Source organism: Trifolium pratense, linkage group LG3 (genome assembly GCF_020283565.1).
Source record: "Trifolium pratense cultivar HEN17-A07 linkage group LG3, ARS_RC_1.1, whole genome shotgun sequence".
Taxonomy (NCBI): Eukaryota; Viridiplantae; Streptophyta; class Magnoliopsida; order Fabales; family Fabaceae; genus Trifolium; species Trifolium pratense.
The window spans coordinates 6478440-6501113 of record NC_060061.1 but is presented as its reverse complement, the minus strand read 5'-3'; the positions used below and the strand labels follow the sequence as shown (position 1 = coordinate 6501113).

At 35.0% G+C, this 22674-nt stretch overlaps 3 protein-coding genes across 6 annotated transcripts; all 3 read right to left on the bottom strand.

Annotated features, from left to right (window-relative positions):
• Positions 1–1714: 1714 nt before the first annotated feature.
• LOC123915977 (tetraspanin-10) lies at positions 1715–5316 on the bottom strand. 3 transcript variants are annotated; one of them, XM_045967283.1, is made up of 11 exons: positions 5069–5307; positions 4044–4156; positions 3882–3936; positions 3591–3646; positions 3029–3076; positions 2912–2960; positions 2741–2824; positions 2580–2647; positions 2306–2431; positions 2085–2160; positions 1715–1987 (listed from the first exon to the last, which is right to left on the bottom strand). In XM_045967283.1, the coding sequence occupies exons 1-11, from the start codon at positions 5120–5122 to the stop codon at positions 1922–1924; spliced, it is 795 nt and encodes a 264-aa protein (XP_045823239.1). In that variant the 5' UTR covers positions 5123–5307; the 3' UTR covers positions 1715–1921. The 3 variants fall into 3 exon arrangements, with proteins under 3 accessions (XP_045823239.1, XP_045823240.1, XP_045823241.1); XM_045967284.1 differs by lacking the exons at positions 3591–3646; positions 3882–3936 and having other exon boundaries at positions 5069–5309; XM_045967285.1 differs by lacking the exons at positions 1715–1987; positions 2085–2160 and having other exon boundaries at positions 2401–2490; positions 5069–5316.
• A 3761-nt stretch (positions 5317–9077) lies between these two features.
• LOC123915975 lies at positions 9078–20168 on the bottom strand. 2 transcript variants are annotated; one of them, XM_045967280.1, is made up of 14 exons: positions 19254–20168; positions 17666–19027; positions 17448–17584; positions 17244–17364; positions 17041–17139; positions 16596–16874; positions 16371–16478; positions 16211–16282; positions 15915–16004; positions 15334–15405; positions 15132–15221; positions 10169–10276; positions 9778–9846; positions 9078–9544 (listed from the first exon to the last, which is right to left on the bottom strand). In XM_045967280.1, the coding sequence occupies exons 1-14, from the start codon at positions 19521–19523 to the stop codon at positions 9470–9472; spliced, it is 2952 nt and encodes a 983-aa protein (XP_045823236.1). In that variant the 5' UTR covers positions 19524–20168; the 3' UTR covers positions 9078–9469. The 2 variants fall into 2 exon arrangements, with proteins under 2 accessions (XP_045823236.1, XP_045823237.1); XM_045967281.1 differs by having other exon boundaries at positions 17690–19027; positions 19254–19653.
• A 560-nt stretch (positions 20169–20728) lies between these two features.
• On the bottom strand, positions 20729–22519 carry LOC123915974 (LIM domain-containing protein WLIM2b-like). Its single transcript, XM_045967279.1, has 5 exons — positions 22385–22519; positions 21828–21930; positions 21695–21720; positions 21508–21597; positions 20729–21408 (listed from the first exon to the last, which is right to left on the bottom strand). Exons 1-5 carry the CDS (start codon positions 22517–22519, stop codon positions 21100–21102), a joined length of 663 nt encoding a protein of 220 aa, XP_045823235.1. The 3' UTR covers positions 20729–21099.
• Between the last annotated feature and the right edge of the window lie 155 nt (positions 22520–22674).

Sequence of the window (22674 nt, the reverse complement as noted above, 5' to 3'; positions counted from 1 at the left end):
TTTTAGTAGATACTCGTCTTTTTAACACTCGATCGTTCATAAGGTTGTTAAAATTTTATTTTAAATTTTAAACTATGTGGATTCTACGTTTTTAGGTATAAATTTCGTATTAAATTGGAGTTAAAATCATTTTGAGTAAAAACGGATCTCAAACCGAGTTTACACAATTTAATTTCCTATAAAAGCACTAAAATAACTTAAACTCTCATGTTTTCACCTAACAATTCGAAAACTTAATTTTTTTTCTATAATCAATTTAAAAATTCAATTTTATGATATTAGTAATAAATATAACATCAAATCTAGAAAGATACTTATTTTTTTTCATAAATGTATATATTAATAATTACAGGAGTAACAATTATTTACTCTTTATTATTTTTTTATAAGCAAAACTTCATGGTTGAATAATTGATTATCTAGTTTTTGTTGGTAGATAGATGAAATGACGTCCGTCCTAACAATTTCGACATTTCTATCAGTTGAGCCAAAATTTGTGAAGATTTAAATATAATAAGTTTTTTTTTTAACCAAACAAACTTAATTCATATCATTAACTAATAAATGTTCAATACATAAGGGAATAATCTCAAATCTATGAAAACTAGCCCAAACATTGGCCGCCCTAGCAAGAGTATGAGCAACCCTAGCCCAAATATAATAAGTTATTATACATAAATATTGTAAAAAAAAAAAACATAATATAAAAGGGATTTCGTAAAATAAAACAAAACGATAGGGGTTTAAATATACAATCACTTTGTATTTTTCTTTTTTGATAAGACGATTATTTTGTATTTCAATCATATATAATATTCAATCTCACATGACATGAATGATTCAAAAAAATCATATTTAATACGTGGAAAAAAAAAGAGAAATATTATTTCTTTACAAGATATATTGATGGACATATAGTTGTTGTTTTATTTGTCATTGAAATGCATGACTATAATCATATTTAAATAATGACAATGAGATAAAATCGATTAAGTGTGAATTATTTAATATTTAAAATATATTTTTAATTAATATTCATAACAATTAAATTTTTTAATTAAAAATAAAATTATTAATTTTAGATTACGTTCAAAACTAAGTAAGTTAAAATATTGCTTAAAAAAAAAGTAAGTTAAAATATATATTATATATGTTTGTTTTAATATGATGTAAACTCTACAAGTTTACGAATTGAATCTAGTTTCGATTTCGCTTAGCCAAAACGAGTTGACATAAAAACTAGATTCTGAAAACTTTGCTCGGTTTATCAAGTTAGCAAGTTGGCGTATTTTCCATTTTTGTTTTATGATTTTGGTCAAACCGCAACAAACCACCATGACACTAGTTTATGTTTCTGTACCGTTGTACGCCCACTAATGTCACTTGTTGCCACTCATAGAGTTTCTGCACACTGATTTAATGAGGCGCTTGTGATGTTAGGTTAGGGTGGTAGGATGACGCTGACGTGGGTTATAGGGACCTGGTGACATTCACAGGTGTTGATGGTGTACAATGCAGTGCGTGGTGGCCAATTGCGTCCCTCAGTGAGAATGAAAGGAGAGCGCCATGGCCCATGGCCCATGGCAGGACATCTGGTTTGTGTTCTTTATTGGCAAGCATATCTGGCCCGTGGTTTTGAATGGATGCGGTGGAGGAGAAGGTTTACAGCGGATTGAGTGCTGAGTTGTGGTGTTGTGTTTTGTTTAGAGTCTGGTGCTTCTAAATTTTCTTTAATCATGAAATCAATAGTAACATTTAAGATATCTAACCATTCAAATAAGATCTGGTCCTCGTGAAGATTGACGAATATACAAGTCATCACACCGAGGGATCCTAAAACTAACATGAATTCCGCAAGTTCATCTCTAGCTGCAGACACTGCCACACTGGTCTCATCTCATGGATGCATACAGGTTCCTCTTCAACCCTTAGATTGGTTCCTGGCAGCATTTCGTCTCGCACAGCACCCCACAAAGTATATAATAGACTGGAGTTGCAAAGATAAATGTCAGCGGAATTCATACAAAGTTGACGAAAGTATTGAAGAAATGACTAAGATCATAAAACTATTTATCATGTCTTACCAAAACAGCAAACAAAACAACGTTGAATATTGCAACAACTCTCCACTCGGTTTTCATGTATTGTGCCACACCAGCCCTAGAACCAACATTGAGAAAAATACAACGGTAGTGAGACAATGCACTCGTCTAAAAAACATCAATTCTAAAAATATGTATAATTATACACTCAAAAACATAGTAACAGAGAGGATCCAAAACCGACAACTAGGCATGATGCTTACTTGCAAGAATCACAATCATAGCATTTGACGGCTCGAGAATTTTTGTACCGCTTGCAGTCATTGTTAGGGCTAACTGGATGAAAGGTCAAGTCATAGTAGGAAGCATTTACAGCAGGGTATCCACATCTATGTTAAATAAAATCCCAAGATATAAGAATTTCAGAGACATGTACCGAATTTCTTATCTGAAAAATACATTATATATTCTAAATCAAAATAAACTCGAGTGGTTATTATAGATAAGGAAATTCTTCGTAAAGAAAGGAGAACGTACTCAGAAGGCGGTCGGCAGCAGCCAGCCTCAATTGGAGTCAATTTAGCTAATTTATAATGTTTTAGAGTCTGCATAACATGAAAATTGAAAAAGGGGTAAATACCAGTTTTTAGAATCTGCCTCAATATTCTCAATTCTTTGGAATAGTATAGGCCACGCACCTTATATTTCTTGGACAGGTTATTGCAGTCTTCAGTTTTGACTAGACAAACCCTCAATCGCTTCCAGTTTCGAGAATTGTTTAACTAAAACAAGAAGAAAAAAAAGTTAAGGAAATGAATGTTGAAGTATCGTTGCGCACCATCGTTTCTCTATGCTGACAAGAGTCTTACCTCTTTGAGAAACCAAGAGCTATAATCTTGAAGTTGATACTCCTTGTACCTAAGCAGACATTGTTTACATGAATGACTATAATAATATTAACATGAATGAAATAATTGACTCCTTACCTCAAGCCAGTCACACTATGACCTGATCCATTATTAGTTACAATGAATCTGAAACAATGGCAGAAGATTACATAAGAATCGAAACAAGTATCGAAAATCAAAGTAAAATGAAAAAAATGATCAAACCAGTAGCAATTAATTTGATAAACATGTATTCACGACTTTTTCTTACTTTGTTAATGTATGTATATTAAAATAAATCGAATAAACTCTCAACTCAGTCCTTTAAAGATTAAGGTATCACCATATTAGTGTTTTGAAATCTTTTATCACTAAATTAGTCCCTTTAAAGATCAAAGCATCCACAGATTAGTTCTCCAAAGAATTTTTCACCAAATTAGTCTCCCAAAAAGATACATAAACAAATTTATCAATACTAATTAGTTCTCTCCGTACATTTTTCTGTTGGAATTTAGTTAAATAACTTACTAAGCTGGTCTGGCATTTCGAATGTGACTGTTATTAAGACTCGAATCATGAATTCATGGCAGAGGCAATAAGCAATTACAAGAAAAGATAACTTAGAAAGCGGCAACAACTGTCAACAAATTTCAACACTTACACCAATACTGTGAAGACCAGGATCCCCACCAAGATAAAGAACAGCATAATCAGATACTATAAGTGCAACGTCAAGGAGGATTCCCTTAATCCAAAATCAGTTCTGTTATTTGAACATCAAAATAGAGACATCGTATATGACACTTTGTGTTTACCTCTATCTCTTTCTTACAAAAATCTTCTACAACGTTACATACATTTCAAAACTACACAAAAAATCAAAGGACACCAAATTTGACATCAAAACTTTGATGTAAAAATATTATTTCTCTATAAAATTTGACAAGGATACAACCCATAGCAATATGGAGCTTCTTTTCATGGCACCCAAAAAACCAACTATGGATCTGTATGTGCAAAACAAAAATGTGATATAAGATAATATAGTAAAAGAACATATTCAAAAGAAAAAGAAGGCACCAAAATCATAAAGAATGTAAAAAAAAAAACTGACATTAAGAAAATAACAGCTCCAATGCTTAGCATAGGTATAGTGAGAGATTTCCTGCAGGCATCATGACGAGTGCTCATCCACACCCCAAATATTATCACAACCATTGCCAAAACCTGCACAATGACAATATCATTATTAACATGTAGCAACGACAACCCACTTGGGTTGTTCTAGTGGTATTGGCTTGGGACCTGGGAGTGTGCTCCTCCTCAAGGTCTCAGGTTAGATTCTGTCTGGTACCAATTTGGGTGGGCTAATTTAGCTTTTAAAAAAAAAAAAAAAACATGTAGCACCGACACTTCAAATTGAAGAAGACATGCATGGTGTCCAACACTAGCACATATCCGACTATTGTTTTTCTAAATTATTACCGGTGTTTCTGTGTCGGTGTTAGTGCTAAGCACAACATCAACCCCCCCCCCCCCCCCCCCCCCCCCCCCCCCCCCCCAAAAAAAAATAAAAATAAAAATAAAGTAAAGTTAGTTAGCTACTAAAAATCATATCTTTGAACACATCCAAGTCTAAACTGAAGTGGGTATGGCGTTCATAAGGCCTAGCTCAGCTGCTGGCAAATGCCGATATTGTTAGGCTAGACAGCTTCACCCTGATTCGAACACGAGGCCTCTGAAGTTATGTGTGAATTTCTAGTAGTAATTGTCACTTCATCAACGAAACAAAAAAAAAAAAAAGCAAGAAGAAACATAATTGTTAGGTTAGACTCCTTCACCCGGATTCGAGCCCGAGACCTCGTAGTTGTGTGTGAGTTTCTAGTGGTAATTGTCACATCATCTAACAAACAACAAAAATAAATGCAAGAACATAAAGTACCAACACAAAGTGAAAGTACCAAGTTACCAACAGAAAATGGAAGAAACCCAAATAATCTTTTGTACTAAAGTTTCGTAATTTTGAGGAATTTCAAGTGGTACTTAGAGAAGATTGACAATGAAAGAGCTAGCATAGCATTGCATGTTAAAGAGAAATGCAACAGAAAATAGAGTGTAGAAAAGGAAGAAGAAGATTACCATGGTGAGAAAGTTGATACATCTAGTAACAAAGGTGCTGGTACCCATCCCCATTTTTCCAAAGAGGGAAAGGGAAAATTGTGAGCTAGAATGTGTTTATTTATTCTAAAACAAGAAATGAAAATAAAAGAGAGAGAGAGAGAGAGAGAGAGAGAGAGAGAGAGAGAGAGAGAGAGAAGAAGAAGAAGAAAGGAGTTTGTCTGTGATGTACAAACTGTGTAAGCAATGAAACAAAATCCAACATCCTAAGACACGACATCCTATGCTATGTTATGCACGCCAACAGTAACCGAACAAAATGCTGTCTTTTATTTATTTATTTATGGATAATAATAATAATAATAATAATAATAATAATAATAAAAGGAAAATACTAAATAGTGACGGGTCAATAATTAAAAGAAATAAATTAATATAATTTTTTTTGACGAAAAATAATAATATAATTTTGAAAGTAACATACAAGTATTCAGTGTATTGAAATTTTGAATTTCTTTTTTTTTACTTTTTATATTTAAAACTTTTAATTTTGTTTCCAATTTTATTTGCTTAACAATTGACTTGGAACACTTTTTAGGATGACCAATAATAATAAAATAGTAACAGTACTGGTAATTCAAACTTGTGACTTGTGAGTCTAACCTTGGGTCACACACTCCACTTACAACGTTCACTTGTCTTTTGCCTGTTCAAAATATATTATCTATGAGAAATAAACAAAAGCAAGAAAGCAAGAAAACAAACTATAGCATAACATTAGCTAGAATAGAGGAAGAAGATAAGGAAGATGGGCATTGGTCCAAAATGTGAATGAATATCATGATCTATATACTAAGATTCGCATGTTCGAATACCGCATTCATAAGCTCTAGCCTTAAATGGGATCCCCAGAAGTGGACGATGAAATTATTCCTTGTTAAAGATATAGTTAGTTAGTAATTAAGAGGATTAGTTAGTAGTTTGTTGATGCCTATATATAGGCTTTGATGTAATCTTTTACTTTACTTTTCTCATTTGTAATATTTTTCCTTCATCAATATTATACATTTTTGAGCTATTTTCTCTCCTTCTCCCATGGATGCCATGTTTCTTAACATGGTATCAGAGCAAATTTGGTATCCACCTTAAAGAAATTTTCCGCTGCATTTTCTCGAGAAAATTCAATTTTCTCATATCTCTTTATTTTCTTTCTCCCAATTTCTTTCACAGATTCAATTTCCCCTATCCGTTTATTTCACCGATTCATCATCTTCTTCAATTTCGTTTTCGATTGCATTCTTGATATTGCTTCGCTCATATCTGTGTGATGTTTGCAGATTGATTCATTCTTGTTCATTATTTTGTGCTAGCTTTCCCCAATTTCTAGGGTTCGGATTGGAATTCTTTGGCTATGCCTGTTTCAATTTCTTGTTCGAGGCAGTTACAAATTATAGGTTTTACAATTCGATTTCAATTCCTTGATTTGACTTCGAATCACCGTTTCTGTTTCATTCTTTGACTCTGTTTTTCCTTCACTTGATCGGAATAATCTTCTTCAAGTTCCGATCTCGATTTTGTTTCGAACTCACATTCATCTACTGTTGATTCTTGATAGTGACAAAGTCACAAATTTTTGTTGCTATATATGTTACTTCTGAAATTTGAACGGGTTTGGAGGATCGTCGTTTTGGCTCTGTGAGTTGGTGCAGAGACTTGTTGATTCATTGCTCTATCGTATCTGCTGTGTTATCTCTGAAGATGGATTTCCATGGTTATGTTTTTGGTTCTTCCTTTTCTTTGGATTTGAAGCTTAATTGCAACGAATTTGAGTTGATTTCTGCAATTGAAGAAACTTTTGAAGATTCCATATATGTACAATTCTTGAGGTTTGTCTTTCAAGCTCATCAGATTTTGTCGAAGGTTAGACTGTTTGATTTGAAAGATTTATGGTGCATTTTCGGATCTTGAGTTTTTGAAGAAACTCTATTTTACCCCTAAGCCATGATTTGTTGGATGGTTTCATAGTGTGATTCTCTAACTCTGTTGCTTCTTATTGATATTGGAAAATGGAACATTAATTTGGAGCTGATTTCGTTAGTCAGTATATGCTCTGGAAGACTCTGTAGCTTTGTTAAATAGGGAAGTGATTACATTCATGGAGGCGAGTGAAAACTTTTGTTTGTAATTGATAGTAGTTGGTTTTTGCTTTTCTTCCTTCGGATTGTATTTCCATGATGGTGCTGTTTGTGGCTTCTAGTGCTATTGTCCTTGCTAGAATTAATTGGTAATTCACATTATTGGTAATTGATGGGCTGCAAGTTGCACAATGTTTGTGTGTATTCCTGCACCATATTAGTGGTTCGATACTTCTCTATGCAAGACTGGTTTATAGGTTCAAGGCTTATGTAAAAGTTTATGAGTGCACTTTGTGTTGAGAGTGTCTCCATTGTGAATATATTGCTTCTTGGTCTCAGTTTGCATCACTTCAGACTAGATGGTCTTTGATTTTTTTGTGAAACATTTAAAGCTCTCAAATAATTTGTTGTTGCCACACTACAGAGGAGTTGTTACCAATTGGAAGTAATATGAAGCTCCATGTTTCTCTTTTTTCTGGGAACAGTGCCAATTGGACTGTTGATTATGGATGTTTAATGCTAGTTTTTTTTTCTCTTATCGTGAAGATTGAAGACTGGTTTGAGTTCTTTGATCTACTCTTTGTTTCCTTGGTAGTGATTCGCCTTATTGGCTTTGCTGGATTTCTGCTGTACCTTGAGCAAGTTATCTTTGCTTGCTTTGTCGAGTGGTTAGTTGGTTTTTGATGTGCTATCTCATCTTGAGCACAACATTGGTATTGATGTTTTACTCTCTAGCCATCAACCATGCTACTTGATCTTTCTCCTTGATTTGTTGGTCCTTAGATGAGCTAATTACCTTTAGCACAACTTGAGTATTGATGCTTCACTTTATAGACATCGGACCTCTTTTGACGTTCTCTTTTTTGCTTCTGTCATAAGTGTTTGGTACTTTTGATGGTTAAGCTTTATGCCTTAATTGGCTTTGTTGATTTGCTTCTGCCTATTATGGTGGTTAAGCGTTGATTTGTTGCTTCCTCCGAGTCGTTTAGCCTTGAGTTGTGGCTTCTACTTGATGGTTAAGCATTTGCCCTTAGTTGGCATTGATGGGTTGTGTTTCTTCCTTGTGATGGTTAAGCACAACTAGTTGTATTTGAGATTTTGAGTTGCCCTTTTAGCCGATGTATTCCGGCGAATTTCATTGTATTTTCCTTTATTTTGATGTACTTTTTGTATTAGTTATCTCAAGCTAGAAGTGTTGTGAACACGTTCTAGCTTGCGGGAGGGTGTTAAAGATATAGTTAGTTAGTAATTAGGAGGATTAGTTAGTAGTTTGTTGATGCCTATATATAGGCTTTGATGTAATCTTTTACTTCACTTTTCTCATTTGTAATATTTTTCCTTCATCAATATTATACATTTTTGAGCTATTTTCTCTCCTTCTCCCATGGATGCCATGTTTCTTAACATTCCTCTTAGTTTAGTTGATCCTTAAACCAGATGCCAAGATTTTTTTTTAAAAAAATGAAGTTATTAATAATCCTTATGAAAAAACTTCAAACGACAAATAATTTGAAATAGAGTATTAATTATTATTTTTTAGATTGAATGTGTTGGGATGAATGAACACAACATTGAAAAGAGTTGTAAAATCGTAATAACTTCCTATACTTATCATTAAATCTTTATTTGAAAGAGTTGCGAGGATTTAAAAAAATAAAAAATTTGTAAAAAGAATTGTCAAAAGGTTATTTATACATTCTTATTAGTTTCAAAGCAACTAATGTTGTGAATTTAAATTAACATACAGTTGCTAAATAAAATTTTACATTTTTATTTGTTTATTTTGAAATAAACTAATAAGTAAATACAAATTTCAAACTTTCTAGAATCAATCAATTTAGTCTCTAAACTATCTCTCTCACCAACTTTGTTTTTAATGGGAGGTGAACACAGCGTTCAAGCAACTCATTTTCATCTTGAGTTTCAACTTAGCCAAGCCTAGGCTCTGCACAATTCCAGTCTTAATTTGATATATATGCAAATTACCAAAGAGATATACTACATGCAGTAGTTGTCCAAGAATTACATCTATGTGTGTAATATACATATACCCGACCACGAAGATTAAATAATTTCTCAAATGGTCGCCGTGCACAAAAATGAACAGTAATATACGCTATCATTTTACTCCGGGAGCACGGATTGAAGCTTTAATTTTCTTTGGGAAAGAAAACTTTGATCCTCACCACGAACCTTGAAATGCTCCTATGTATGCAGCCAGCACTCGCCAAAAGAATGTATAATCACCAAAAATAGGCAATGGCATCATTAGAAACACAGGTCACAACTATTCTACTCTATTTGCACATGTCATAATAGCTGTTTTCATCCTTTCTTTATCTAAAGAAGTTTGAACCATAACCTGCTCAACATAATAGGTGATTTCCATCAATATAAGTCAAATTGTGCTTGAAGCGCGATTTTGGTTATAAACACTTGGAGTGTAGAAATGAGGGGGAAAATTATTTTCCTATTGACTCTCGAGACATATTTTGCAAACAACGATCCAAAAGTGCATTGTTTTAAACAAACATAAGTAACTATAAACAACAATGGAGTAAGACTATAATAGACTCTATAAGACTATAACATTACCTCTTGTACTTTGTTTCCTGATCGGGCAAGCAACTTGTACTGATTCTCAAAGATGGATGCCATATAAACCTGGACAAAATTTGGTTTGCATACAGATAAATCAAGAACCTGAGTTTGCTAACAAATATTAAACTGTTTCTGGAAACATCTAATAAGCAAAAACAAAGCCAGCAAGATCAATATTAGAAGAAAAAAACAAACATTGAATAGCTATCATAGTCGCATACGTTATTTATGAACATTTGAGGTTTAGAAGAACTTAGAGCTGATCTATGTAATAGCCAAAAACATATTTTGAAAATTAAAGTGATCTATATGGGTAATGCCAGCTCGATGTCGGATCTGGATGGAATAAAAAATTTCAAGTACATAATAAAATGCAAAGCCATACCTGAAATGTGGGAGCTAAACCAGGGCTCCTGAAAAAAGGGCCTTTTGAAACAGACTGGATGCCCTCGATTTTTTGCAATTCTTTTATAAGAGATTCGACTTCAGACCACTATCCAAAAATGAGCATAAAATTACGATTTATTGTTCCAAACCAAGAATCAACCAGATAATAAAATAAATGCTGCATGCTTATCAAAGATTAATTGTAGGGCAAGAAGAAATATTTCTCTACTATATTGTGAACAGCAACTTAAAGAAATGAAAATATTATGTATGAATTGTAGGCATAACTAAAAGGCCAAAAGTGGGAACTTGAACAGTGGAACAGAATGCAGTAAACAGCCAATATTACTGTTGTAAATAAATAGTAAATATTCTATTATTAGGAGTAATCTTCTATTAGTAATTTGTATTTGGCCCATGAGCCCATTAGGTTAGAATAGCCTATATAAACACATTAGTGATTGTAAATTATTCATAACTTGAAATATAATAATATATTCAGTTTTCACATGGCATCAGAGCTCTCGTTCTTTGAGGGCCTTGCTTCCGCATAAACCCTAGCCGCCTTCATTGCGGTCATAAACCCTAACTGCCTTCATTGCAGGATTGGGATTTGTTACTACTGCCTTTATTGCAGTTTCAGCAAACAGTTGCGAAATCACTGTTCACGTGATACTGTTCATCCACGACACTGTTCACACGCGTACTGTTCATCCACGACACTGTTCACGCGCGTACTGTTCATAGCAGTACTGTGCGTCACTGTTCATTCAAAAAAAAAACTTGGGTTTTTTTTCTATTTTGTTCTCCTTATTAAGACAATCACATGACATCGGTCAATATGTCAAAAAAAGGATTTGTTCCACTCAACCAAGATGAAATAAAGAGGTTGAAATCTTTTCCTAGTGAATTGGAGACACCAACAACGGTTACAACTTCTCTGACATATTCAGGTATGTTTCCGTTTCCACTTTCTCTTGGTAAGTCTCAATTTTCTGTTGGATTTAATGCTTCGGATAAACCCTATAACCAATATTGGATACTGGATTCTGGAGCCACTGACCACATGACACCCTTACCCACACAATTTTCCACTTATTCACCTTGTCTCAATAACAAGAAAATATCCACAGCAGATGGTACCCTTTTAACTGTAGCAGGTCAAGGAGATATCCAAATAAGTCCATCTATAATCCTACGAAATGTCCTTCACATTCCCAAATTGTCTACTAGCCTAATTTCCATACAAAAACTCACCAAAAACCTATCATGTAATGCTATTTTTTATGACAATGCTTGTGTTTTTCAAGATAAGCATTCGGGGAGGACAATTGGAAATGCGAGAGAATGGAATGGTCTTTATTACTTGGATAACCAAAATCTCCCCCCAAATCCACTCAACAACAACAACTCACTTTTTTCGGAATCAATTAAGACCAACAGGGATAAGGTCTTTCTATACCACCGTCGTCTTGGTCATCCTTCATTTAGAGTCATGAAACAAATATTTCCTTCCTTTTTTAAAAATTTAGATGTTGAGAGTCTTTGTTGTGAGGTGTGTGAACTTGCTAAACACAAACGTGCCTCTTTCCCGATCAGTAACAAAGTGAGTACTTCTCCATTTTATTTAATTCATACTGATGTGTGGGGTCCTTCTAATGTTCCAAATATATCGGGTGCTCGATGGTTTGTAACCTTCATCGATGATTGCACTCGGGTTACATGGGTCTACTTACTAAGACAAAAGTCCGAGGTTACCTCTGTGTTTCTACATTTCTTCTCATTGGTAAAAAACCAGTTTGGAGTGAGTATTAAGAGGGTCAGGTCTGATAATGCCAAAGATTACTTCAATCAAGGACTTAATTCCTTTTGTCAAAAAGAGGGTATTATTCATGAGTCCTCTTGTGTCAAAACACCCCAACAAAATGGGATTGCTGAGAGAAAAAACAGGCATTTGTTAGATCAAACACGTGCTATATTATTCCAAAATAAGGTTCCCAAGAAGTATTGGGGAGAGGCGGTTTTAACCGCATCGTATCTCATAAATCGTTTACCTTCTAGTGTCCTTGCCTCTAAAACTCCTATGGAGGTTCTATCCTCATTTTATCCTGATGTGTCCACCTCTTGTAATCTCATTCCTAGAATATTTGGGTGTAAGTCGTTCGTCCATATCCATAGTGATGGTAGAGGGAAACTTGATCCTAGAGCCTTAAAGTGTGTCTTTATAGGGTATTCTTCCACCCAAAAGGGTTACAAATGTTATCATCCACCGTCTAATAAATTCTTTGTCTCTCGAGATGTCACCTTTCATGAACAAGAAAGTTACTTCGCTCAAACTCATCTTCACGGGGAGAACACAAGTAAGGAAGATGAGTCTCTTATACTTCCTGACCTTAATCTCGGACCACAAGTTGAGGCTGAAACTAGAAGTGACAATGTTGAGACTGAAATTGATCCTAAAAATGTTGAAACTAGAGGTGACAATGTTGAGACTGAAATTGATTCCGAAAAAGATGGAAATGTTGGTGTTGATGTAAGATATGGGAAGAATTTAGTATACACAAGAAAAAAGAATATCATTCCTGAATCTACTCATATCCATGAATCCAATCCAACATTACATGAAGAAACTTTCCTTGACCCTTCAAAATCTAGTGATTCAATTTCCGAATTTTCTCCTGTTCAGGTACCAGAATCTAGTTCAACCTTACAAGAACCCAACCCGATAAAACATAAAAAACCAAAATCAAGAGAAGTAACACCAATACACTCTAAAGACTCGCATCTCCCAATTGCCCATAGGAAAGAAACTAGAACCTGCACCAACAAGCCACTTTACCCTCTATCCAATTACTTATGCTTTGAACAATTATCAACTACCCATAAAGCCTTCCTCACAAGTCTAAACACTACCACAATACCTACTTCCTTGTCTGAGGCATTGTCTGACAGGAAATGGAAACAAGCCATGGATTTGGAAATGGAGGCACTTGATAAGAACAATACTTGGGAATTGGTCTCTCTACCAAATGGAAAGAAACCTGTAGGGTGCAAATGGGTATACACTATAAAATACAAGGCTGATGGATCTATTGAGAGGTACAAGGCAAGATTGGTAGCCAAAGGGTTCACTCAGACTTATGGAATAGATTACTCTGAGACATTTGCTCCAGTTGCAAAAATGAATACTGTTAGGGTGATATTATCTTTAGCAGCTAATTACAATTGGAACTTGCAGCAATTTGATGTAAAAAATGCTTTCCTTCATGGAGAACTTGAAGAAGAGATCTACATGGATGTACCCCCTGGATATCGTGAAGATATTGCTGCCAACACCGTGTGTAAGTTAAAAAAGGCTTTATATGGACTAAAGCAATCACCACGAGCTTGGTTTGGAAGATTCACTAAAGTTATGGTTGGTTTGGGCTTCAAACAAAGTCAAGGAGACCATACTTTATTTGTTAAACACTCTAAGTCAGGGGGAGTCACAGTGTTATTGGTGTATGTGGACGACATTATCGTAACAGGCGATGATGAAGAGGAGCAGCAAATGTTAAGTCAACACTTAGCCAAGGAATTTGAGATTAAGACCTTGGGAAAATTGAAGTATTTTTTGGGAATAGAAGTGGCTCACTCTAAGAAAGGAATTTTCATATCCCAACAAAAATACATTACCGACCTTTTGCAAGAGACTGGCAAGACAGCATGCAAGCCTGCATGTACACCAATTGATCCAAATATAAAGTTGGGGAATGCAGAAGAAGATGTTGCGGTTAATAAGGAAATGTATCAAAGATTGGTCGGCAAACTAATATATTTATCACATACTAGACCCGATGTTGCTTTTGCTGTAAGCTTGGTCAGCCAATTTATGCACCAACCAAAGGAGATTCATCTACAAGCTGCACTCCGAATTGTTCAATATTTGAAAGGAACTCCAGGTAGAGGAATTTTGTTCGAACGAAATGGAAGTGTGGGACTTGAAGCATATACTGATGCTGACTATGCAGGGTCAATTGTGGATAGGAGATCAACTACAGGATATTGCACTTTTCTAGGTGGAAATCTTGTGACTTGGAAGAGTAAAAAACAAAGCGTGGTATCCAGATCTAGTGCTGAAGCAGAGTTCAGGGCAATGGCACAAGGTATATGTGAATTACTATGGCTGAAAAGCATCTTGGAAGACTTGAGGATAAAGAGTGATGAACCAATGAAACTCTATTGTGATAATAAATCTGCTATTAGCATAGCTCATAATCCAGTGCAACATGATAGGACCAAACATATTGAAGTTGACCGACACTTCATCAAAGAAAAATTAGATAGTGGTCTAATTTGCACTCCATATGTCTCTTCCCAAGGCAACCTTGCAGATCTTCTAACTAAGGGGCTGAACGGCAATAACTTTGAAAGAATTGTTTCCAAGTTGGGAATGATAAATATTCATTCACCAGCTTGAGGGGGAGTGTTGTAAATAAATAGTAAATATTCTATTATTAGGAGTAATCTTCTATTAGTAATTTGTATTTGGCCCATGAGCCCATTAGGTTAGAATAGCCTATATAAACACATTAGTGATTGTAAATTATTCATAACTTGAAATATAATAATATATTCAGTTTTCACAATTACATATTCCTCTATCTAACGGTTTGGGTATCATTCACCAATCTTCTTTAATTTGCAGGGGCCGGCTCCATCCTTCCAAATACGATAAGCATATATTGACCCGGACACAAACAAATGGCATAACTTAAATACCAATAAGGACATTTATGTGCTACATTTCAATTTACAATATCAATCCTAAAAATTAAATTCTCGTAAGCTTTTTGTTGCTCGCTAGACTACTGACAAAATAAAATCCAACAACGCGATATTTTAGTTAATACAATAGGTTTACTTTCATTTATTTTTTTAGAAAGTATTTAATGTCCCTTCTATTTTAATGTTAAGATTACCTCTTCATCAGTTTGAGCTGCTTCCAATCTTCCATCAAAGGTTTCACGACCCCCAACTACAGACTCTAATGATTCCATCAATGGATCAGGCTGTAATAGGAAGGCAATGGTTTGTTGAATCAGGAGTCAAACGTTGCGTAGTTTACATAGATTTTTCAGAATAAGGAAGCACTTTAAAGAAAATAACTACATAGATAATTACCTTCACCTCCTTTAAAGATAAAAATATGCGCCCACGAGCAGGGTTTATTTGGTGAACTTTTGCCTCTACAATCTGTACCAAAAAGTAGACATCAAGATAAATACAAAAGAAGTAATATATAGAGGCTTCAGATTTCATGGGTTCTCAATTGATTCCATCTAGTCATCTACATTGAAAACGCCAAGCAAATGATAGATTACAAAATAATTATTCTGTCCTTTAATAAGGTCCAGTTTGTTTGTTCTTTTTTCTACAAGAAAATAGTTTTTGAAATGTGTTCAAAAAAGTTATAACTAGGTAAATTGCTGGAAGATATGAAAATATCTTATAATATTTCAATATTATCTTAAAGTATCTTAGTGTGTATCACATGTCGGTTCAATTCAAAATTGAACCCAATCGATACAAATTTCTAGAGTGTATTTATTTTGGACATGAATCCCATTGAATCCCAATTCATTATGTTAAATCCTGACAAAAATAAATATAAAAGATCTTAAAATGATTGTATAATAGAATTCACATTTATGGAAGTTTAAACAAGCAGACTTTAATCTGTCACCTGTCAAGAAGTAAAATACCTGATCAATCTTAAAATAATTAGATGGGTCGAACTTGGCATCCCATGATATTTGTGACAGATGGATCAGTGCAGAAACTCCTTCTTCAACCTACATTAATAACAGGTCAATGTTTAGAATTTTCTGCCACCTCTCTGAACTCGACTCCATGAAAGAATATCAAAGCACTTAGCTAAATACTGAGGCTGTGGCACAAACATAGGCTCAACAAGGCACTTCTACTGGCTTAAATGATATAAAGCTAAACGTGTTTGTAATAGTGAACTGCACAATACTGAAATCAAATGTTTATATACCTCAACAAAAATTCCAAAATAAGTTATCGTCTGGATGCGGCATTTTACTATATCACCAACTTGAAGTCTAGCCTGCCATAAGAGTAACAAAATAAATCTAAAGAGCAGTTTGTTGCATTCAATCTAAAACAAATGTTCCAGATGTTACTAAAGCATTTACCATGAGATTTCTCTTCTTCTCTGTTACTTCTTGCTTCTCTTTTTGTCTTAGTGAAAATACGAGCTTTTTTAATTTTCTGTCGCCCAATGACACATATGCTTTGATTTGCTGCAAAACAAAGTATTGGCATCTTAATATTAAGAACGATAATATTGAAGTTTCACTTTTTGCAGTAAAACTAGATAAATATATTTGGGTAGTGTACTTATGTTCTGAATACCAAACCTGTCCAATAAATGATGATAAGAACTTGTTTTTCTCTTGGTCATAAATCCTTAACAGATCTTCGAATTTCATATCTGGTGAAATTTTATCTTCCAAGTTACCATCATTCTCCTTAAGTGAAGGAGAATCGGCATCATAATTTGTCGTAGTGACCAAACTCTGCTTGTACATTGATGGATCCAGGCCCTTCTGCCTTAGCCATGACTCAAAAGCTATGAACTTCCACCTGGGAAGTAGATTACGGTATGGCAGAAATCCTACCAAGGTGCCAAAAGAAACCTATAAAATGGTTTAATACAGTTCAGAAGATAAATGAGACAGACTAGTTTTTATTTTATTATTGCTTCACGAAACTTCACTTAATATACAAATGAGACAGACTAAGAAAATGTATTTTATTTATAAATGAAAGCCCCCCCTTATTGAATTATAATTAAGTACTTACAACAAAACCCTTTGTGCTGCAGCTTACTAGTTCCACATCACCTCTCTCTCCAGTTGTAAACAAATCTTCTACCTTGGTCCAATCAGCATCTTCGGCTTCCTACAAAATCAAAAAGCGCAAAGAAAAACATGGAATTTAGGGAATCAGATGCATAACTAATGTCTCATATAGATAAATAACTAGGTTTATCCATAAAATCTGACCTGGATATCTGATACATCAACAAGATTGCCCGATTCATCACTGTTTCCGCGACTTCCAGGATCAACGGAAGCGGTCTCTTCTCCAACAGATTTTGAGGTTTGTTTCACATATTGATCTAATCTATAACAAAACTACATCTAAGTAATGAAACATATTTGTAACCATAAACTGAAATATACAACTGTGAAACTATTTCCATATACCTTTTTGGCTTTCCTTGTATTGCAGCTTGCACAGCCAACTCCGTCTTAGAACCAACCAAATTTAACTTAGACGGTTGATTTAAATCAATTGGCTCCTGATGGACCTCTGGTTGTCTCTGCTCACGTTGCTCCGAGCCCTAATTAATCAGGCATGAAATCATTTAAAAACTATCCTTACACTATTGAATTCCATAATCACAACAAAGATTAGCACCTACATCATTTAGGACTACGATGCTCACATCTCCAAATTGCTCTTCTTCTTTTTTGCCGCTTGGTCTGTGTGGCTGTTCCAACAAGGTCACTTTAGGGACTTCATCACTTGGCTTTTCAAACTGCTCTTCTTCTTTTTTGCCACTTGGTCTGTGTGGCTGTTCCAACAAGGTCACTTTAGCGACTTCATCAGTTGGCTCTTCAAACGGCTCTTCTTTTTTGCCAACTTCATCACTTGGCTCTGCAAACTTCTCAAGTTCTTTATTGGAACTTGGTCTTTGTGGCTGTTCCAACAAGGTCACTTTAGCGACTTCATCACTTGCCTCTTCAAACTGCTCTTCTTTTTTGCCGACTTCATCACTTGGCTCGGCGAACTTCTCTAGTTCTTTATTGGAACTTGGTCTGTGTGGCTGTTCCAACAAGGTCACTTTAGCGACTTCATCACTTGCCTCTTCAAACTGCTCTTCTTTTTTGCCAACTTCATCACTTGGCTCTGCAAACTTCTCAAGTTCTTTATTGGAACTTGGTCTGTGTGGCTGTTCCAACAAGGTCACTTTAGTGACTTCATCACTTGCCTCTGCAAACTGCTCTTCTTTTTTGCCAACTTCATCACTTGGCTCTGCAAACTTCTCAAGTTCTTTATTGGAACTTGGTCTCTGTGGCTGTTCCAACAAGGTCACTTTAGCAACTTCATCACTTGGCTCTGCAAACTTCTCTAGTTCTTTATTGGAACTTGGTCTGTGTGGCTGTTCCAACAAGGTCAATTTACTAACTTCATCACTTGGCTTTGCAAACTTAGCACTTGGCTTTGCAAACTTCTCTAGTTCTCTATTGGAACTTGGTCTATGTGGTTGTTCCAACAAGGTCAAGTTAACGACTTCATAACTCGGCTCTTCTTTCCGCGTCTTCAACTCGCTACCAACATTCTTGTCAATTGACGATCCCGGCTTCCTCAACAACGTCATGTCACTAAACTTGTCCTTCACTTGTCCACTCTGCGTTTTAAGAGATAAATTCGGTTTTATTCTCAACCTCGAAGACATGTCCTCGACTTCATCCTCGTCCTCGTTATACAACGACGGCTTTCTCAAAATAACATTAGGAACATTACTTTTTCTAACATTTCCTCCTTTACTTTGAATTTGGTTAGGTTTCTTAATCTCCATTGCAACATTGTTATCATCATCATCATAATTAGGTTTGAATGGCCATCCTTGTCCTTGGGTAGGTGAATTCTTCTTTGCCCGGGGTCTTTCAACTTCAAATGGAAGTTCCTCAATTTCCACAACTTTACCCTTTTTTTTATTATAAAATGATTTCTCAATATCAAGATAAGATGCATGAGGGTTAGCTTTTCTTCCCATTATCTGAAACAATAAGTACAATGATATGATAAATAGCATCAATTATAAAGTGACAAACACCACTGAAACTCACACACAACTGTCAGGTCTCGGGTTGGAACCCCGTTAAAGGTATCCAACCTAACAATATCGACATTGTCAGTTGAGCTACGACTTACGGATGAAACATAGTTAATAGAAAGAAAAAAAATGCAAAATTGAAATATAATAATATGAATGAATAGTATACCTTGGCAAGGGTGAGTTTAGGGTCTTCACCAAGATAACGGCCTAACTTGAGCTCCTCATGGTCTTCATCGTCGAATTGAGGGGTATTTTTGTCTTGTTCGTTATGTGAGGTTGATGATGAGGCAAAAACTACCTTGTTGTTTTTCCTCTTATTCAGATAAACCGTTCTTGTTGCTGTTGTTCTTCTGTTTGATGATGAAAACCATGGAAGGTGGTGAGGTGTGGTGGTGGTGAAGAATAAGGTTTTGGTTGTGATTGGAAGGGAACCCATTTTGGTATTGAAAAGATGATTGGTAACATGAATTAAAGAAACTTCATCAACAAATGGTTTCACTTCAATCTTCTTCTACTCGCAAGCTAGAAGCCTAGAACACAGACAGGGTTATCCCACAGTATGTAGTGACGTGGTTTATTGGCCTTTTATTTTTTATTTAAACAAAATAGTTCTGTTATATCAAAAAAGTTGTAGTCAAATAGTTAGTGGTTCGCAACAAGACACGGACACCGAACACGACACGGATACTGACACGTTGACACCGATAAAAATTTAAAAAAATGACATAATTTAGTGTAATCATAAGTATCGGTGTTGGTGTCGGACACAGACACCGACACGTGTCCGTGACACGCTTAAATCTGAGAAGTGTTGATTAGCCTTGTTTACCTTCCTTGAAAGCCCAAGACTCAAGGATTACAAATCTACACTTGCATGTGAACTTTGAGTTGATGTTGGTTTGGATTTGCTAGATGATGATGATACTGATGTGAGAGATGAGAGCATAAAGATGAAATGGGGAGGTCAGAGAGAAAGAGAGATTGAGAATAGAGAGATGAAAGTGTTATGATGATGAGACAACAGAGTAAATTTGAGAAAGTACCAGAGAAAGAAAGAAACTTAGAACTCTCCAATTGGTGCAGGTCCAATAAAATTGATGCAGACTCAATAATTATAACCATATAATATCACACGTGACATGCTAAGATTTTATTTTTAATAATTAATCCATAATAGATCATCATATTTCATGAGACAGCTATTTTTACATATACACAAACTTAAATAAAAAAATATTTAGGCATACATAATCCTAGAAAAATAAAAGAATATAAAGTGTATTTTTTCAATCAATAAATTAAATGTATTTTTTATGTGTGTGCACTTAAAGGTTTTTCATTTAGGTTAGGTATTGTCCCACGGTTCTACTAATAGACTCTACCATGAAGCATTAGTTAAAGAAATAAAAATGATAAGTTTTATATTAAATTATTTTTTATTTTAAAATTATTACCTACACAAATTTTAGGATAACTTTACTGCATTTAATCTACTATTATTTTATTTGATCAAATTTTAATTAGTTTGTAATGAAAATGACAGCAAATAATAAATACAATATATATCCTTGAAGCAAATAAGGTTTGGGAACACATGAAAAAGAAAGTACATATGAAAATGAATTGGGCATACATCATAGTTGTGCATGTTGAAATTGACGCTGAATTTGACATAATCACAGTGAGCTACTACATTTTAGAGTTTTAACAAAATTGTAATGTCACTGTGATTTTGTCAAATACACCGTCAATCCAAACATATAATCGACCTTCTAAAAGACATCTACTACATAACATTTCCCCGATGAACATAACATTGTTTATCATCATCTAATGTCTGTTCACAAACAAATGAATGAATGAAACACATGATAGCACTTTTGCAGGAATCCTCTCAAATGACAAAAGGCCACCAAAACCACCCAATCAAAATTTGGGGTATGTTTGAGGCCAATCAACACCAGATCAAAAGATATCATACAAAGATGCAACCTTGTTGAATTATGAGCTTATTACGCCTCTTGCGTCTCAGCAGCAGGATCTTGTTCTTCTTTTGTCTCTGTGTCTGCTGCCTCTGGTGCTGGTTCTGCTGCTGATTCAAGAGCAGCTCTCTCCTCCGCAGCCTTTTTTTCTTCATTTTTCTTCATTGAAGCTTGTTTGGAGAGATAGCTATAGCTACCTTTAGCCTTAAACAACTGAGAAAAGTGAGGCTTGCAGTATATATATCCATCAAGTGCAGCATAGGATGAAGGACTCAGAAAACATCCTCCATGTGTGCACCTAAAGCATGATTTGTGGTAAAATTCACCTTCCACTGTCAACTGTCATAAACAAAATTCCGCAAAGTATATATATGATCATCAGCAAAAATGTCCCAAGTTATATCATAGTATGTGAAATTAATTAACCAAGTTATATACCTTTTCCAATGGATACACGGTTTTCTTGCATGCGGAACATTTTTCTTGAGTCCCCGAGAAGAAAGCAGAAAGCTTGCTTGGGGCCCTAGGCTGTAAACAGATGAAAATAAATGATAGTGTAAAATGAGAAGAACAATATTCAAACAAAGGAAATGAGTGTTGAATCAGTAGTGAATTGAATACAAACCAGCTCGCTGGGCTTTCCCGATCCCGCTATTTGAAAATCATGAAACAATTAAGATTAAGTGATTAGTTTGTCTCAAAAATAGTACGTGACGGCCTATCACTAAAAAATGGTAAAAAAAAGGGGATCTTATTACCTGACAGGGATCTCTTCATGGCGAAATTGCCAGATTCCTTGGCAAGCTGCTCAGCATGAGTCTTACAGTACAAAACTCCTTCCTGTGATGAATAGGTGCTCATCTGCAAATGTTAATTACTATTAGATTTTGGATTAGTCTGACTCATCTTTACAAAACTGGTCGTTAAGGTGAGACATGTCATTCTTCGTAAACTAGACCTGAAAAAGGCTCCAAGATTGTTATGTTTACCGTCATACAATCATACCATTACAAATAAGTTTTTTTTCTTCTCATAGGTTCTCTCCATTGAAGATAATACTATTCAAAGACGTGTTTGACACTAAATATGAATATTTCTCTCATGCGGAATACCAATCTTGGTTCGCCATGTTGTGAGAATCTAGTCTCTTCTGTTAGACCGAACCTATGTTGGTACAGATAAGTACTCCCTCCGTCTCTTTTTATAAGCACCACTTTACACTCACTAAAGGAGTGCTTATAAAGACGGACAGAGCGAGTATTATATCCGCTTGTTCTTTTTTTTACGAGTTTTATATGAACAATATAGTATATACCGCAAGAAGGCCATTGCATTGGCTACATCTGAAGCAGTTCTTGTGATAAACACTACCATCAGCAGAAATTGAATCAACGAAGTGAACAGTTTTATCACAAGTCTTGCATTTCTGTTGGGTTCCGCTGAAAGACATGATTAATTAGTTTGGTTAATTTAATTTCCCCTCTCGTACTAGCTAATTATTGTTTTTTGTTTGAATAATTGAAAGCTAGCACACAAATCTGTGAGGGGTTCAGCTAAAACACCAAAGAGATTATATAAGTTATATATGGTTTGTTCTATCTTAGA